This window comes from Eschrichtius robustus, chromosome 15, assembly GCF_028021215.1.
Source record: "Eschrichtius robustus isolate mEscRob2 chromosome 15, mEscRob2.pri, whole genome shotgun sequence".
Lineage (NCBI taxonomy): Eukaryota > Metazoa > Chordata > Mammalia > Artiodactyla > Eschrichtiidae > Eschrichtius > Eschrichtius robustus.
Genome location: NC_090838.1, coordinates 675,878 through 694,086, shown reverse-complemented (window position 1 = coordinate 694,086; position 18,209 = coordinate 675,878). Strand labels below are relative to the sequence as shown.

Genomic DNA, 18,209 nt, shown 5'->3' with positions numbered 1-18,209 from the left:
GAATTAAGCTCAAAGCGTGTGGACAGAGGCCATAAGTCTGCGTCCTCACTATGGGCACCACACTCACACAAAACCTAGGCAGCGACCTTCCTAGACTGGCATTAAATCCTACGGCCCCTGGTGGTTCTAGGGTTTTAATAGCATTCCTGGTGACGGGCCCTGCTGGGTACATGGCAGGACACCCTGGTGGACGAGGACGTCTGTCCCTGGAGCAGCTGGGCCTGGGCAGGTGCGCTCAGCACCTCGCAGGAGCGGGAGTGCAGGTGTGCAGGGCGCACCCCTGAGAACGGACAGGCCCAGCAGCTGAGCCGGACCTCACACAGAACCCAGCAACAAGTTCTGTGCCCCTTGGAATCCTCCGGAAACAGCAGGACCCCGGACCACCAGCAGGGCCTGGACGGGCGGAGCCTTTGGCCAGAGCCCAGCCGGGGCGCCGAGCTCTCACAGGGATAAGACGAGACCATCACCTGCTTCTCCAGCAGAGTCTCCGGGTGGACGGTCACAAGGCCATCTGAGAGCCTCTGTGACGCCTGAGGACCCAGGAACGATGCGCGGCTCCCCGGCCAAGATGGGCAGCCTCCCTGCCCTCAGCGAGGGGGACCCCACGACCTGACCCAGACGCGACCCTGCAATGAGGAGCATGAAGCCACAGCTGGGCAAGGACCTCACGGGGCTTTTCCTTCAAGACTCCAAGGCCAGTTCTCTGCTGGTGCCCTAACTCGCCCCGGACTCTGCAACGTACTCTCCTAACAGCAGCCCGAGTGATTTTTTAACGTAAGACCTATCTTATGACCCTGCTTTGGGAAGTCCTCAAACGACCCCTCTCCCTCCTAAAGAAAATCCAAGTCCTGCCCCCGGCCCGCGAGGCCCGAGGACCCGCCGCAGCTCCCCCCGCACCTCGCGCCCCCCTCGCCTCCGCCTCAGCCGCCCTGCCCCGCTGGCTTTCCTGCCTCTGAGCGAGCCCGCCCGTCCCTGCACCGAGCTGTCACCCTTCCTCCCCTCCGGGGCCAGGATGCCGCGTCGGGGCCTGCTCACCCCTTACTCTGGGTGATTCAAATATTTGCTTAACTGTCGCCCACAGAGGGATTCCCACTGAGCGCCCTATAAAAGTAGCGATTCTCTATCCATCCCTCTGCACACCCCAACACTGATTAATTTTCCTCACAGCAGCTGGCACTGTCTGAACGTGTACTATGATCTGTTCCTTTACCGCCTGTTTTCTCCCACGGGACACGGGTGGGAGAAAACGGGCAGCGTTCGCCCCGAATGCCCAGACCAGAGTCTAATCTCGGCACGGTGGCTGCTGAAGGCGGCCAGGTCCGTCTGTGGATGAATGACTGAATAAACGGGTTACGCTCCGCTCTGCTCTAACGGTCCACGGCCGCCTGATTCCTAGACGCAATGCCAGGTGGACCGCAGGCCGCCGACCTCGCTGGTCCCCACGGTGAGCGCTGGAGGGAAACTCTCCACCTCTGGACTGTCCTCCTGGGACGACTGGGCACCTGCCCTCCTCAGGGAGGGGATCAAAGCAGCGTGCGGCCCCCGCAGGAGCAGTAGGGACCCCAGTTCCTGTCACCTCCCGAGCGCTTCGCCTCCCAGGAGAAACCCTGACTCGGTGGGTTGCTGGTTGTAGTGACGGTTATCAGGTTACCAGTGCCGTGTGCACCCGCCTCCCGTGTGTGGCCTAGCTTCCCGGAGCCCAGGCTCCCGCACACAACGGTCCCTCCTGACACCAACATGTGCAGCAGCTCAGCCAAGGGGCTCCCTGCCTGTAAGACACACGTCCTGAGCCAGACCCTGAACATACGAACTAAGTTACACCAAGCCCGGGTCCCTGAAAGCTCACAGCTCACTGAGCATTTAATGCAAGAGTTTCGGGTGTAGAAGCAGCCCACAGTGAGGAAAGGAAGACATCGGTGGGAAACACCTTACTTAACTCTGGCCACAGCGGATGGCGAGGACCCCAGAGGGAGGGGGAGGGCCTGCTGGTGATGGAGGCAAGGGGCCAGGAGACGCAGGGGGCGATGAAGACCTGGTCTGGGGACTCGCTGGGTCTGAGCTGCTCGAGATGCGTCCCAGACGCTGCAGAGCAGAGTCTGCGTTTCAGAAGAGACAGTCGTATCCGCACGACTGGACTCTGCTGAGGGGGCCGGGAGCCCAGTGTGCCCCGCAGCCCCCGGGGAAGGTGCAGCCTGTCACCCGTCGCCGTGCGCGTCCTCCTCGGCAGAGAAGGTAGATGCTCTTCTTGAACTGAGCATGAAATCCTTTTCTGATTTTAATCTTATTCCCTTTCTTCTCTGAAACTTATATTCATATCCACAAATTTAAAACTTTACTTATGAAAAAGAACTGAGAATGTTCACAAGGATTATAGGAGCAGAAGCGGATTTGAGCAATCCTTCCTTCAGGTATCAATCAGCCAGCCAGATGGTTAGGGTCTCGCAGAAATGATTAAACACTCCGAGTTCAGTGACGAATTGGCTCATTCTCCCCATAGACCCTCACTCTAAACACAGCGACCTCTGAGCTCCTGCAAGCTTTTCGATTCCACAACTGCAGTGCTTGATTGTACAACTGTTGCACTTGGTTTGTACAACATTCCACTTGCCCATTATAAGAAGGAATCCCGTCCCCACCCTCACTTCTGCACACACTGATCTGCTCCCAAAGCCATCGCTTCACTGTGTAGGCGATTCACGAGCTACCGCCAGCGCCGCGGAGGCCTCCCGCTCACGGCTGTGATGCCATGTGACACGAGAAACCTCGTCACCACCGGCGCTGTGCACACTGCACCCCCCCGTGCTTCGTCCTTCCTGAGAAACCAGAGCTCAAACCACTGCCGTGTCCGTGTCTCCTGGGGATGACTTGACACCACGCTGCGAGTCAGTATCTCTCTTAAGGGCTCACAGGATCAGGGGAAACGAAAAAGGGCCGCATGGCACCAGGGATGGGAGAGAGAGCGGACAGCTACAAAATAAGACGGCAGGCAGATAACCAAGCAACACACACAGCTGCTATCTTCTCCTTTAAGATAATGCACTGTCTTCCAAACTGCTGCCATGCTCACAGTCACTCAGCGGCTTTTACCTGCGTGGTCTTTGAATATCTTTGATATGACGACCGGGACTCCATGTTCCACGCCGCCCTGGAAGACAGGAAGCAGGGGCGCAGTTGAGATCAGCGCGGGACCTTCGTGGAAAAGCGTGTGGAGGAAAAGCCAGTGCGCTCATACCTTGACGCTCAGGCCCAAGCCGCCCACGCGCTGTCTGCGAAGCGTAACAGTTCTGTGCTTTAAAAAATTTAGAGAACAAACCCAGTTTAGGTTAAGATGCACAATCAGAAAGTGAATGCAAAATGTATACATAACTTCTTAATTAAAACTTTAGTGACTGTTTATACTTCCAAAGGGACGTTGCTTAATTACTACAGTGATGGCACCACTTCAAATCTCCAATCTGCAGTATTACACGGAAACAAAGATACTGATAAAAACAGACCCTATTAGGTGCATTCTTTACACAAAATTCCTGCAAAGCTGGGGTCATCTTACCCCCATTTTGTCTGAGGAATTGAGGCCCCTGAGGGAAAAACCGGCCCTGGTTCCCCAGGTAACAGACGGTGAGGCCGCAGAGCACACACTCAGCTCTGTTTCTAAAATCTGTCTTTCCACTAATCCCCAAATGGGCTCCCTTTGCACCACACTCTCTGTATAGTTCAATCGTTTTTAGTCCACCTGTTAAGTAATCAACGTTAACTCATGAACGATCGATTATCTCACGTCCCGACCTTGTTTAAAGGTGTCGCTGCTGATGAGAAGCCAAGACCCATGCTGCCCCTGTGGGCTGACGGGCTGGTCAGGGTCTCCATCTCTTCCATGCTCAATCATGTAACGTATTTTATTTTGGTCTCAACTGCCTATTTGTTAGTTGTGAGGCTGAGAGGGCGTGAATAGGGCGGCCTGGGGTTAGATGAAGGGGTGTAGGAAGTGTGTTTACCTCCAAAAGGTACTATCGGAATAAAGCAGGGACATGCATTGCTGTGATTATTAAGGGAAAACATAAGCGCTTTTAGACTCAATGACTCTAAAGCCTGTGTGTTTGCAAAGCAACAGCAGAGAGCGAGTCAGGGGTCCGGGAAGAGCCGGGGGTCCTGCCCAAGCCTGGGGGGTCCTGCCCGAGCCTGGGGCCCGCTCACCACCAGTGAGAAGAGACACGGAAACTGTAGAGCCACTTGTAATCTTATTACAAGTTTTTATTTGTATTGTTTTATTTATATTTATCATACTACTTTTATTTATTATTTTAGTATTTAAAATCCACTTGTAATTTTATTCTCAGGAGTGAATACATTATAAGCTTAAAGTAAAGAAACCAAAAATTAGAGCAAATAAAACTATTTTAAAGTGTATACGTGGAACACATTTTATAATTCTGAGCTCTTCCGCACATGTAACATTTTGAACTGATGAAATACTTATATAATCATACATGGAAAAAGAGCTATAATTCAGGACTTTTGCACCAGAAGAATCGTTTTGCCTTTTCCCTGGTCCTGGGCTGGACTCCCAGTGAGACACTGGAGACCAGCAGGTGACACTCGTGTGACAGGGACACCAGGTGACATTGAGACCACGTTCCAGGGATACTCCTGTCATCTACACAGAGGCAAAGCACAGCCGACACGGTGGGCGGAGGGGGGATCTCTGGGTCCAGCTGTGCTCAAAGTGGGGACAGGGGAAGTTCCCACGTGTGACGCAGTCACACTGATGCTTCCAAGGGAAACTTCCTGAGTATCAGGAGATGAGAAAGTTGGATTACCTAATACATTAACCAGGAATCTCTATGATATTTCTCAAAACATTCGATAATGTTTTTCATTTTAGCCATTAATATAAGCATTTGAACCTCACTGAGAGCAAATATTGGTGAAAATATATTTTGAGAAGGAGTAAGTTGGTTTCTGCCTCAACTGACCTCACCAAAAAAATGACATTTTGAATCCATCATTTTATTCATGTATCGATCTTGGGAAGACAATCTAAAGAAAATGTCAAGAAATGGTCAACTGTGGCAAAGTGTGTTAATGCACACAAAAAATCTGTTCTACTATGCCTAACTGGTGAGGAAAGGAAATTATGCCATAAAGCTCTTTAGTGTCTGTTTAAGAGAACTCAAAGAGCCTACCGCTGCTTATTCTGGCCAAGCCAGAACACTGCTTATTCAAATATTTGCTCTACGCAACCTGCTAAGATGTCCCTTCCGAGCACATGTGGTCCCGGCATCTAAAGCTCGGCAAAGCTGAGTTTCTGCACGCTTCTGAGTTTCCTACACAGGAAGTTGCTGTGAACCGAACTGTGTCCCCCAGATCCCTACACTGAAGCCCTACCCCCCTGCTGACTGTATTTGGAGATCGGGCCTTTCAGAGGCTTAACCTAAGGTTAAATGAGGCCACAGAGGGGCTGGTCCTACAGGACTGGGGCCGGTACAGGAAGAGCAAGAGACCCCCGAGTCCTCTCTACACACACAAAGGACATGGCAAGAGGACAGACGTCCGGAAGAGGGCATCCAGAAACCTGGCCAGAGCCTGGCCGCCACCTTGACCTTGGGCTTCTGGCCTCCAGACGGTGTGAAAAAGAAACGTCTGTTGTTCAAGCTCCACCCACCCACCCCCGTCTACCCCCTCGTCTGCGGTATGTTGTCTGGGCGGCCTGAACTGACAAGACAGAGGCCAAGCAAGAGAATTATGGGAAGGAATGTTGCAAACCATCGAGTTTCATAAAAACACCGGGATGTTTTGCCTCTTCTATGAAAAGTTGTTCTTCCTTATCTTTTAAACCCCCCTCATTCAAGCATCACAAATTCTAATATTTTAAAGTTGGAAGAAAAGCCTCAGCTAATCCATGCTCTCGTCAATGAGGATTACATAACTATCGATATTAAGGTTCTAAAAGAGTTGAACATTATCACATACAAGCACTTTATTTTTCAAAACACAATTTGTAAAAATTAGTGGATGGTGAAAAATAAATAGGAAACAAAAGTCCTGCAGCTTTTAATTGAAACCTTTTACACCATAGCCCAGATAAAGTCACTCTTCCTTCTGTGTCCTGACATTCACGACCTCACAGCCAAGCCAGAGCTGATCCTTGTGATTTAAGGCCCTGCGTAGAATGCTCCATCGTGGTTCTGTCAGCTCTCCAGACAGAACTAATGTTATCAAAGGCATCTTCTAACTAAACCAAACAGTCATTCTTCAGTTAGTTTACTCAGTACACATCTGCAGGGTCAACTGCCCAAAGATCAGGAGCCAGATATGACCCAACGAGAGGCTCAGTTATATGAGGAAACGGTGCGGGAGGGGCCTCCTCTCCCTTCAGACGCGTCTTCCCTGTAATCCGGGCTCTTCCGCCCGTCCAAGGGTCCAGAGCACAACCAGACTGACTGATGAGACTTCCGGAGGATGAACTGTGGAACCTAAGGTAACTATCCAACCAATTCTCTTCAATTCAGTCCCGCTCTTCTTTCTTCACAAACATAAGTAAGGTCCTTCAGCAAATATTTTTCTGCACTTTATCATTTAATCCCCAGCTATGTTTGATGGTCATTCACATCTGCATCCTGGAGCTGCCATCACCGTAGCAAGACTCCGCGACACCCACGTTATCTTCTGACTGTAAACATTTTGAGACAATTCTTACCTATTATAAGAGAAAGTGACTTGGGGATACTGAAAGTTGGATTTCCTACTCTGTCTTGCTCTAAAATACTGATCTTCAGGTACTGCCGCAGCATATGTAAGATCTGGCCACACGTTTTTACTCAGGCATTTAAAGTGCGGACTTAACACTAACTTCAAATTTGTTACAGCTGTTAACAGATGTTCAGATTTGACTGTTGCCGTCTCCAGAAAGATGGGTTTCAGGCCGTTGTTAAAATAAAAGTTGCCTTTGTGGGGCTGTGCCAGCAGGCCCGATACCCTCTCCCCGGCCCGGGCTTTCTTCACTCAAGAACCTCCCATCAGTGGAGGACTCCAAGTGGGGCCCCTGCGCCCCTCCCCGGGGGCTCCCACCTGCACCCCCTCGGGACCACCTGAGCCACACCTGCTGCTCAAGGAGGAAAGGAGAGAGCAGGTGGGAAAACAGTGACAGAGGCATGAGCCTGAGTTTCCATGACATAAGTGAAGGGCCTGAAAGAGAAACTTAAAATTAGCAACTTAGGGAAAGAATTTTCTGAAGTATTTGATTTCTCACACACACACACAAATACTTTAAAAATTATTTTTTTTTCCAGAAAATAAAGTGTTACTGGACTTTCATGTTGAGGAGGGTTTCGGAGGAGGGGTGTCAGACCCCAGGGGCCTCCGTCCACAGGGCTGGGATCCTCCAGGGAGCAAACACCTGGAAGGCGTCTTTCAGGACAGGGTCGTGGCCTCTCTCCATTCTTTTTAAACCGTCCACTCAAGCAAAATTCCCTCAATCTGTGAAGAGTCTGGATTTGCCACTTGAAATAAGTAAATTATTCCTCCATGGATTGTGGTTAGTGTTTCAAAACAATAATAGTTATTTGAAAACTCTCGTGCATATTTGTTCAATTTGGTAACGGAATCAAATCCGCCTTAGGAGGACTTAAAAATCAATATACCAGACTCGGAGTTTCCAAAAATGTACTGCAATTCCTAGAATTTAAAAATACCGAATACCCCCTACAGTATTCCAGCTTCGGGAGGAGTTGCCAGAACGCTACGTGAGATCTTTCAGGCCTGACCACGGCAATGACGGGGGAGCGGCCCTCCACACCCCAGACCCGCGCACAGACGGCGCCCTGAGGCCGGGCTCCTACACGTCCGCACCTCTGCATGCCCTGCCCCGCACGTCCGCTGGGGCCCTTCGTCTGAGGCCTCGGCCAGGCCTTGCTGCGGTGGAGGGAGCCCTGGAGATGCTCCACCCGGGCTGGCCCAGCACCCAGGACCCTCCCACCCCAAACACCCCTGGAGACCCATGAAACACAGGAGCTTTTTGCTCAGGGCTCCGGTGGGCAGGGACCCTCCACCTCGGGCTCATCCACCTGACCCTCCCAGAGCCACCCGGCCTCAGAAGCTATGGGGCCCCTCCTCCCCGTCAGCTCTGCCTGTGCAATCAGAGTACGTGATAAAGGCTCAGCCTTCACTGTCCACTTGTTGCCTTCACTGGCTGTCCTGACCCCTGGCATCCGATTGGCCAGCTCCTCTGAGCTTGGCTGGTTGCTATGCACACGAAGCTGAGGAGCAGCTGAGCAGGTGCTGCACGACCACTCTCCTCTTCATCCCTCAAAACCCCAACAAAGAGGGTTCACCACAGTGGGGTCAAAATGGATTTGAGAGAACGTGTGCATTATTGGGAAGTAAGGTTACCTGAGATCAATATATTGGCTGAATTTAAAACACAAACTCTTCTTGTGGGGGGGGGGGGCTTGAATCCAAACAAGAATGTGCAGGAAACGCACAATCAGCTCTGGGTTATTCACAGGGGAGTCTGCCATCATTACAGGGATGAAGTAACCATCCACAAGTATCACGTCTCCACAGTATCACGGGTAAGTTTAAAAAGCACAATATTCGCAAATGAAGGAACAATGTTATTCCACTCATATAAATCTGAAAAGCACCATTTGGCTGTGGAAAATCCATGTAAAGTAAGAATGAAAATTTAAATGGAACAGTATATACGAGTATCAGTATAGTGGGGCTTCAGAGGTGTCTGCACATTTCATTTCTTTAAGAAAAGTGGAGAGATTTAAAGCAAATATGTTGGTATATGGTAAATATGGATGATAATTACATGGGGTTCTGCTTATTACTTTTCAACTTTTTCTATGTAAAAATTACATAATTAAAGGAAAGAATAATAAAAATGTTTAGCAGATTATGCAAAATACATTGCTATTATGATTTCAGTTATTCAAAGTTTCACTGAATGACATATTTTTGCATTTCATTTCCTTACACAGTGGCTTGTGTGCACACAAACACACACAAACATGTATAAATTATTTTACCCTTCAACTAAATCGCGGTATAAACCTTTATAACGAATTCGCCCCATCTATTCCCTAATTCAAGGTTTTCATATTTTTAAAGCCAGAACTATCCTACTGAAGTGAAGCGGACTACGGGTCGAATCCGCAAGCATTTTAATGAGCGAACGCACAGCACTGAGGGCCAGGCCCCGGGAGAATTCCACAGGAGTCAAGAGCCAGCCACTGTCCCGGCGGCACGAGGGAATTCCTGGCGACTTGCTGACCACTGCACTTCGGTGCTTGTCTGGAAGCCTCTTGGAAGAGCCCGCCCACCCTCCTCCTGAGGGTACGACTTTGGAAGCACTGGTTAAACTCCACGGCTCCCACCTCCTCACCTGTGACGGCTCACAGGTCACTTCTCAGGACCGACCTGCACTCTCCAGGGCTCCTTCTGTGCCTTGGATCCGTTTCCACACAAGGGCACCCTCTCTCACCACCCAGCCTTCAGCTATGGAAAGGATTCTTCTGGAAATGACCCACCCGAGAAAAAAGGCAGCGGCCTTTCCACTACGCACAGATTTCAAACAGGAACGAATCGTTAACGCCAACACGTGTAGAGGGCTAGTTAGTGATTTCCAAAAGCAGGATTTCTTCCAACTAAAAGTAAGCAAGTCAATCAGAAAAAAATATATATATATAGATTTCCTCTGGGACAATACAGTACTAATAATGAGTGAATAATTCATATTAATTTTTTTATACAGGCCCACCCCAAAGATCGTATATAATTCTTCAACTGCTGGGTTAATCATTGAAAAATGAAAGCTCAGAAGGTGGTTTTGTCTTTGGTTTCCTAGTTTATAGGAACGATCGCCAATCCTTCTTATGTGGTGTTTCACTTTGCAAGTAGGAGTATCTGCCCTGCATCGATGAAGTGGCTGGAGCAATGGCCTGGGGTCCAGTGACCTGCATCTCACAGACCTAACTGGGGCTCTGTCCTCACCAGCAGGATAATGCAGGAAACTTCTGGACCAGTAACTCACTAAGACCCAGGAGGCAGCACTTAGAGACCCAGAGCCAATTTACACTGTGAATATACACGTAGAAACCAATTTTCAGAAACTAAAAGGAAATGGATTTTCAGCTGAGGTCCTGGAAAAATGGAAAAAATTAAGAAACTAATGAATGTTTGTCAGTAAACAGATATCAAGAACAGGGAAATATATAAAGCTGAGGAAATGTATCCAATGAGTTCAGAAGAGTGTTTTGTTACTAGGTCACTGGTACTTTGGCTGAATGACAAAACGCCTGATGGGAAATCAATAATTACTAGTGTAAGAAAATACAATACTGTAATAAAGATTAAATTCAAAGAAAGAAATTAAATTCAATTAATTCAATTAAATAAATTCAAATTAAAGTATTCAAAAAAAATTTTAATTAAATACTAAAATAGAGGTGGTACCTACTCCTGATTTATGGACCCAAAGAATAGGAAGCAAAAGGGGACTACAGAAAGGGTATCAATTTAAGTGGATAAAAGTAGTAATAAGGCATTTATTGTACAACAAAAAAGCAATTATAGAACTGTGTGTATTGTGTACTATATACAGAATTTATCAGAAACTGCCATTACTTTGGCAGTGTCATGATAACAAATTCATCTGTCTCAGAAAGTTTAATCCAAGTTTAGTTCTTTAATCAATACACTAAATACACTAAAATAGCAATTTGCTGATACTCTTCACAGGACTTGTTAGGTAAGCCATAAACCTAATTTTTAAAAATGCTTTTAACAGGCTCCGTGGACCACCGGGATGTACCGGGAACAATCTGCAGATGCCTCTCGTGGGCTCAGGACCACGTGGCCACCAATCAGGGCATCACCTGCACTCAGCGATCCTCACGAACGTGATCGGAAATGCATCTACTTCTGCTCAAACGCCACTTGCACACACAGGTGCAAAGACGCAAGTGGGAAACCAAGGAGGGAGCAAGCCAGCTCCTGGATGGGAGGGTGCACACAGCCCCAGAGAGCGGCAGGGCCAGCACACAGACGTCTGCAAACGCCCACATGTCAACAGCACGGGGGCCACGACCCCAACGTGTGTTCACAGGGGACAAGCAAGTGGAAAGCCGTGAGGTCAGGTCAGGGCCAGCGTACGCGGTGCCTGGAACGCAGAGCAAAAAGTTTCCGGACTTTATTCTAATTTCTACGATCAGTTCGCAGGTTCGTGATATTAGGCAGACAGACCTTCCATGAAGAAGACCAAACACCGACAGCACACACATGCTTCCAGAAAGAGACCAGAGCAGACACCTCCAGCTCCGTGCGAGATCCCTGATCCCAAACCAGAGGAGCAGGGGACAGAAAAGGAGAGCAGGCCTCCCCTCTTGCAATCTGCTGGGGTCCCAGATCCAGGTCCTTCACCAACTAGGGACTCGCGGGGCGTCTGGTCCCGGCTCTCCTCCCCCCATCTTCTCTCTGCGTCTCCACGCGTCCACCCACCAGCCCCCTCGCTGCCCGCGGGGCCTCCACACCACTCGCCTATGTGTTCCAGCTCTTGATGTTTCATTCCTGAAATTTCTTCAGATCTACTTCACAGCTCGGACGCTTCGTTTCTAAAATGTTATTTAACTGGTACATTGAAATTCCGATTTCACTGACCGTTTGTGGCTGGTCTCGCATTGGCTGGCTCACTTTTTACAACCCTCCTTCCTTTGCCCGACTGTTAGAACCTCCCGTTTAGTCTTCGGATGTAATGCACATGCACCTTGCATGCAGCGCACCGGACCCTCTCAGAACCCCAAGTCTCCGCAGGCCCAGCTCTGCGTCTCTGGCTCACCGGCTTTTCCTCCCTGTGGCTTCATCCCTGCAGGTCCCCGTGAACCCGCAGCTGGGAGTCGTCTCAGACCTAAAGTGTGTTCCTCCAGAAGGGCCCTGCATCTTCCTTCCGCGTGGACCTGGGGGGACCCTCACACCTGACACCACCTCGCACTTCGTTTTCAGCTTGAGGTTCTTCATGCCGCACGGGACGTGTAAACTCCAGCACCAGACCCGAGTGAGCGGAGGTCGGGGAGGGGTCCTCAGGGGACATTTGTCTGGTTTCGTCCCTCTTCCTCCTGAAGCCAATGCCAGCCAGGCAAGAACTCTTACCGCCCCTTCTGTGGGAAGGACTTGGTTTTCAAGTTCACACTCTAAACCTGTGACCTGGGGCTTTCTTCCTCCAGGTGGGGCTTAGGAGAGTCCGGTCTGTCCCCTCCTCTGGCTCGGCCCCAGGCTGCCTCCTGATGTCCACTCTGACGGCCGTGCCCAGCTCGCATGGGTGGCAAACCCCGGTGCAGCTCACACTGTGTGAAGGGTTGCCCAGCAATTTCAGGGTTCAGCGCTGCCTGTGATTCCCCGGACAGCCTGCACTGCTCCGCGCTTTCCTGACAATTTACCAGGCAGCGTCCCTCGACTACAAGTTAGCAGAGGAGCAGCTAAGATGCTGCCTAATGCTGTAATTAACTTTGTGAACGCAGACCAACAACTTCCTCTTCCTGAATCTTAATTTCCAAACAGTAAAATGAGGGTATGGAATTCTCCAGAATACCTTCCAACCATAAATGTGCCACGACTTAAAGGGCCAAATACAACACAGAGATCTTCTACTTTTTTTTTCTTTATATGTAACTCCTTCACTACACTCAAACCACAAATGTAAACTTACAGTTTAGAAAAATAAAATATGTCAAAAATATAAAGCAATCTAAACAGAAACTCGGAAACGTGAGAACAAGCCAGCTCTTTCATACTGCAAAGCACACACTCTCTTTAGGAGATAATTAGAAAACCCGGAGATTTTAAGCATTCAAAGTACCATGTTGATCTGAACGGATAGGAATATAAATGAAATATGAAGTCGCCGATTCTAAACTCTGATAATGAATCAGCAGATTTGAGAATCTATTGGTTTTTATTAAAGAATAAATTGAGTTTCCTCTCCCTCTTTCCTGATAAGAATAACATCCATCCTTAACCGATATAATGCTTATTTTTTCAGCAGTTTCAAGAAAACAAAATACAAGTCTACTCCTTAATCCTGACTTCTCAAACAATCAAGAATGTAAGGGCAACCCAAGGTGTGAAGTTCAATGTAAACGGTCTTAGGTTTTGGGAGAACCAATCTCCCTCCAGGCTCACATTCTGAGCAAGTGTTGGATCACAAAGTGTGTTGATTTTGAAGCGAGCATATACCTCCCACTGAGAATAGAGCTTGAAATGTAAGAATCGATCATCAGTATTATTTTCTATTAAGAAAACTGATCTTGAAAATCGAAGCACCAGTGTGAGCCGTCCACACGGCCGGGAAGTGCCTGTTCTAAGGCACTAACTGGGCCCTGGGGTCCCAGTGACAAGCCAGGCACTGCTTGACTTCACCATCTGTAAACGTGTGTTGAACTGAATCAGATGATACATTTTTCATCTCCTGGGATCCCAGGGACTCGAGGTTTGGCGAGATGTAAAATTCACACTCATCTCTTCTGCTGATCGGCTGAGGAATCATCATTACTACATCTTCCTTTCCTGCTCCTCAGGATATTTTAAATGGAAAATAACCACTCTCCACCAGCTTCTCTGGTGGAGGTTAACGTGGAAACATTCAACGATATGAATATAAGAGAATCGCTATGGTCCGACCCCCTTAGAGGTGTCCTGATTCTGTACCAACAGCCGTGGCCTTTGTTAAGAGTCGTCTTTCTCATTCTCCAAACACATGATAAACTCTCATGTCCAGGTTAGCTTTATTTTTATAATCAACTGAAGAACACAGGGTTTCAACTGTTCCTCAAAGTAATGGCATTGAATCCAATGCGATTCTGTATCTGGGGCAGAGTAGACACTCTGATCTCAGTAGCTGAGTGTGCTCTTCTAGGTACAAAGATGTCCTCGGAATCCCCCTCCCAATTATCCAGCCCAGACAGGCATGTTTGTTCAAGGAGATATTCACTCCTTTCCTACAAAGGAGGGCTTCCTAAGGAAGCAGCAGAGATCAGTAAGGATGGAGCCGGCAGAGACCGGGAACAAATCCACGTGACCCACCCTCTAACTTAGAGCAGGGAGTTCTAATATCAAGCTTTAGGCACCAATAAATCACTTGAAATTGTAAACATAAATTTATAGGTCTGAACACTCACCCATTTTTCTTATGAAGGAGCCGATAATTTTCATCAAGAACATAACCTTGGGCAGAGAATCCAACGCTGAATTCTAAAAAGTGTAATTTATTTTTCCTGGACAATACAGCACAGAAACATTACCTGCTTTTACTGTAACTTGTCTGCGATTTTCTGTAGAGTACAAATTCACTATTAAGAAGGGGGACACTTAAGTGTTTACAAAACGCCCCTGCTTCTCCCTCTCCCCGCCACCCCCCATCCCGTGTGGTATTTAGAACACGTGGAGGGAAATTAGCAAAGGGAAGGTCAGTGATGGGGCCAGAGAAGGTGAGCACAAAACTGCTCTATCTGTTCTAGAGAGATCAGACTTGGGGCCAGTGGGAGGCTTAGTAAGAGCTGGTGCCGGGGTGGGGTTCTGCAGGGTGCACCGGGGGCTCTGGAGGTCGGGATGCAGGATCCAGGCCTGAGGTTCCAGGGAGGAGCCCTGGGAAGGACGGCGTCCTGTCTCTCGCCCTCCTCGTGTGGCTCCACCGTCCTGGACCCAGAGGGATGCCCTCGATCAAGGCCGGCGGCCAGAATGGGCGCAGCAGGCGGGCGACGGGTGGTGGAGGGTGGCCTTGGGCTCCAGGACAGAAGGAGGAGGACGCCATCCAGGTGGAGATGAGAGCGCTGAGGGTCATGAAGTGCCGTGTGTGTGTGGACACAGAGGCAAGGTCACCTGACGCCAGGGAACCTGATGAGGACACGCTGACTGCAGGACTGCGGATGGACCTGTTTACGTCATCTCCGACATAAAGGTCACGAGGACCCAGAAACCCACATAAATAAGGGTCTCCAGAGCCTCCAGAAGAGCCAGCCGTGACCTGGGGACAGAAGAGCTTCAGGGATCCTTCCAAAAACACGCAGAAGGAAACTCCTTTCCTCTACATGGTTTCTTGCTCATCATTTTTGTAGCTAATGGGAAGGTCTATTCAAAGGAAAGAGTAATGACTGATGTTGATAATTTCTATATATAATCATATATGCAGATATGTAACACAAAATGCACATGATATATCCACAGCCATTTAAGTCCACTGGAAGGAAAACAGGAGATTTCAAGTATAATATATTGTATACATATATACATCATTTGCAATAGTCCCAAGTTAAACTTGGAGATAAAACTTGTAAAAGCATTTTTCCCTCATCTTTATTCAATATTCTAACACATCTAGTACATAAGTTTCTTACCCTTAAGAAAATTTCACTTGTAATTGACTGAAGCTGAGAAGGACCAAGCGTTACGTGAAAATCCCTATTTGTATCCACAGAGGCAGGGACCAGGCTGATACTGAAAAACACCTGCTGTATCTTTCATTGCCTGTCGCTCTAGATGGAAACCCTCAAGTTATTATTCTTTCAGGAACTGGATTATCTGTCAAGTTACGTCTTTCTAGTTTCCAATGAGAATATGTCCAATCTCATGCTGTGGTGTCTGGGGATATTTTTAATATAAACCTGCTCAAGGAAAATACATTAATGAAGAAATTAAGAAAGTCAGGGAGAGTATAAACAATACAAACTTGAAAAGATGCTTTGCTTTGCAATAATGGGGACATTTGGATACGGCTGAGGACCTTGTCAGGCCACGTCCTGCAGGACCACTCTTAGGGGGCTTTCGTCCGGGGAGACCTCTGGGCTGATCTACGCGACACAGTCTGAGACAAACCCCTGGGGCCTGCAGACGCAGAAGCACTTACATTTGCACTGTGATTGCTGCCACTAACACAGATGACATCTTGTTTTTGAATTGTCAGTACCTCTTTCGTTAGCTTCAGGCGGATGTCATAGGCGTGTCCAGACCCTTCGTCGTGCAACAAGGCAGTCCCGGTTTTAGTCTGAAACAAAACAAGAGACGAAGAGGGTGTGAGGACGGGAGAGCATGGACCCTGACAAAACACGCCTGCCCCTGTTCACAACCTCCTGAAACACGCCTGTGTATTTATCACATACCCATGCATCTGACTAGGATTTGATTAATTTAACACAAAATAATGGAATTTTTAGTATTTCTTCCTGAGTAGTTTTTATAGGATTTGTATAAAACATGTTTTTGGCAGGTGAAGAACGGATGAGTCAGAAAGGCACCTTTGGATAAATTAGAAGTCACCTCGTCCGCGTGAAGTCATGGACCTGCCCCCGGCTGAGTGGCGCCCAGTCACACGGGTGGGCACGGGTCCCGGGCGAGCACTCGGACGGCCCTCCTGTCTCTCTTGTGCCTGCACAGGGCTCTGGCCAACACGGCCTCGGACACAGCCCTGCAGCCAGGAGGCGGGGAGGAGGGGCGGGATGCCAGGAAAGGCCGCAGGGGTCTGGTCCTCAGGCCAGGACCAGACGGCCCCAGGGCTCACTGGAGTGAGGGTGCGACCAGGTGCGGCCTCTCCCCCTGCCGTCCAAGCAGGCACACATGCACACACATGCACACATAATGTGCAAAGGCACGCAGCATACGTGTCAGTGTGCAGCGATCAGGGCAGGAAGGTGAGGTTTGGCTCACACAGACAAGCCTTCATTTGTGAACTAGGAACCCTGAACTCAAAGTAAAACCAAAGGCTGATTAAAAAAAAAAAAAAAGACTAAGAGGCAGTGTCTGCAAGGAGGCGTTTTTTTCCTACTGCGGGGTCAGAGGTCATCATGTATCCTTTTATAAAACAAGTTTTAATCCAGCAGGATGTGGGGTCTCTGTGGGAACAGGAGGTTCGGCCGGCTTCCCGTTCTCCTGCTCCCGAGTCACGGATGCACCCATGAACACGCTTGTGGGGTTGACCGTACGGAGCAATCGTTCCCTGGGGGCCTTGGTCACGTGGAGTCGGTGGGGACACTCAGGAGAGGACCCGGGGTGGCTGCTGGTGGGGGAGGGCTGGAGGGACCCAGCACCCAAGGGAACCCGAGACCAGGGCAGCCCTGCAGGGAGAGGGCTGATCCTTGCGTGTCGTTTAGAGGGAGAACCGTTTCCGGTTCACGTCAAAGAGGCGCAACTTCGACCCATTTCTATCGATGTGTAAAGCACACGCTCACGTACAGTGCTCATTTCCAGCTAATTCATCACGACCAACCCACGTTTCTCCCAGTCAGTTGTCTTAGGGACGAAACCCCCTCCACCCGGCCCACGAGGAGAACGCAGGTCAGAGGCCAAAGGAAGGGTGGCAGAGCTTTAACAAGTTAAACACAGTATTTCAACTGTGTTAGACATTTAAAGAGTCAGCTACTGAAAGCCAACGGATTCAGTGGAGAACTAAGTCGAGTCGTCTGTTGCCTTAAGGTGCCATCAGACCCCGTGACGCTGCCAGAAGTAAAGCCAACTGCTTGCTCAAAATGTTGAAAAATAAAGTCAGGAACATGAACAAACTGGAGAGCATTCAGCATTCCACTCAAAATCACAATCTTATTCTCATCACTTTCTTCTAGAAAATCACTCCTCTTCTGCCAAATGACATGAGTGCGCCAGAGATGAATATCCCCGTAATATAAACATAACAGCCCCCTCCCCGGGATCCCAGCACCACTGTCCTCAGGGGACCCGCCCAGAGGCGCAGAGGCAGGACAGAAGGCGGACCGCCGAGCCAGGCTCTTCCCTCGCACCAGCCGCAGCCAGCAGGTCCCCCTTTACATAACTGAACACACTTTCTTGACATTTCTCGGAAATAAAACAACTTCTTTAAATTACATGTTGGTCTTTGCCATTCAAAATCCAAAAAATTAAGAACAAAACTATACCCAAAAGCAAAAACGTTAAGAACAAGCTTAAACTCCCCCCAAACGAGAACAAAAGGAACGCCTGCCCGTGCGGGGCCCCCGCCTCAGTGAGTGGTGAGGTCTCGCTGCGTCCTTGTCCCGTCGGCGGCCCTGTGCCCTGCCCTCCTCACCCGCACGGTGAGTCCAGAGGCCCATCCCGCAGCCTCTGCCTATGAAACGTCCAGAGCCCACGCTGCTCTCAGTACCTGGGCTGCCACCCTCCCCCCTGCAGCCCTGCCCGACCCAGGCTGACCCTGTCAGCCCACCGTCCACACA

General features: G+C 49.2%; 1 protein-coding gene across 12 annotated transcripts in view; it reads right to left on the bottom strand.

The window, feature by feature from the left end:
• Positions 1 to 18,209, bottom strand: part of SNTG2 (syntrophin gamma 2) — a 205,022-nt gene that overhangs the window by 117,108 nt on the left and 69,705 nt on the right. For 9 of the 12 annotated variants that reach the window (XR_011076637.1, XR_011076636.1, XM_068564760.1 and 6 more), the window contains exons 2-4: positions 15,899 to 16,036; positions 3,233 to 3,289; positions 3,088 to 3,145 (exon numbers count right to left, since the gene is read on the bottom strand). Coding sequence is in view for 10 of the 12 variants with exons in the window: in XM_068564760.1 (XP_068420861.1) it covers positions 3,088 to 3,145; positions 3,233 to 3,289; positions 15,899 to 16,036 (253 nt within the window). In the remaining 2 variants the exon portion in view is untranslated. Of the gene's footprint in view, positions 1 to 3,087; positions 3,146 to 3,232; positions 3,290 to 15,898; positions 16,037 to 18,209 lie in introns of those variants that run through there. The other 3 variants (XM_068564753.1, XM_068564759.1, XM_068564755.1) reach the window with 3 other exon arrangements.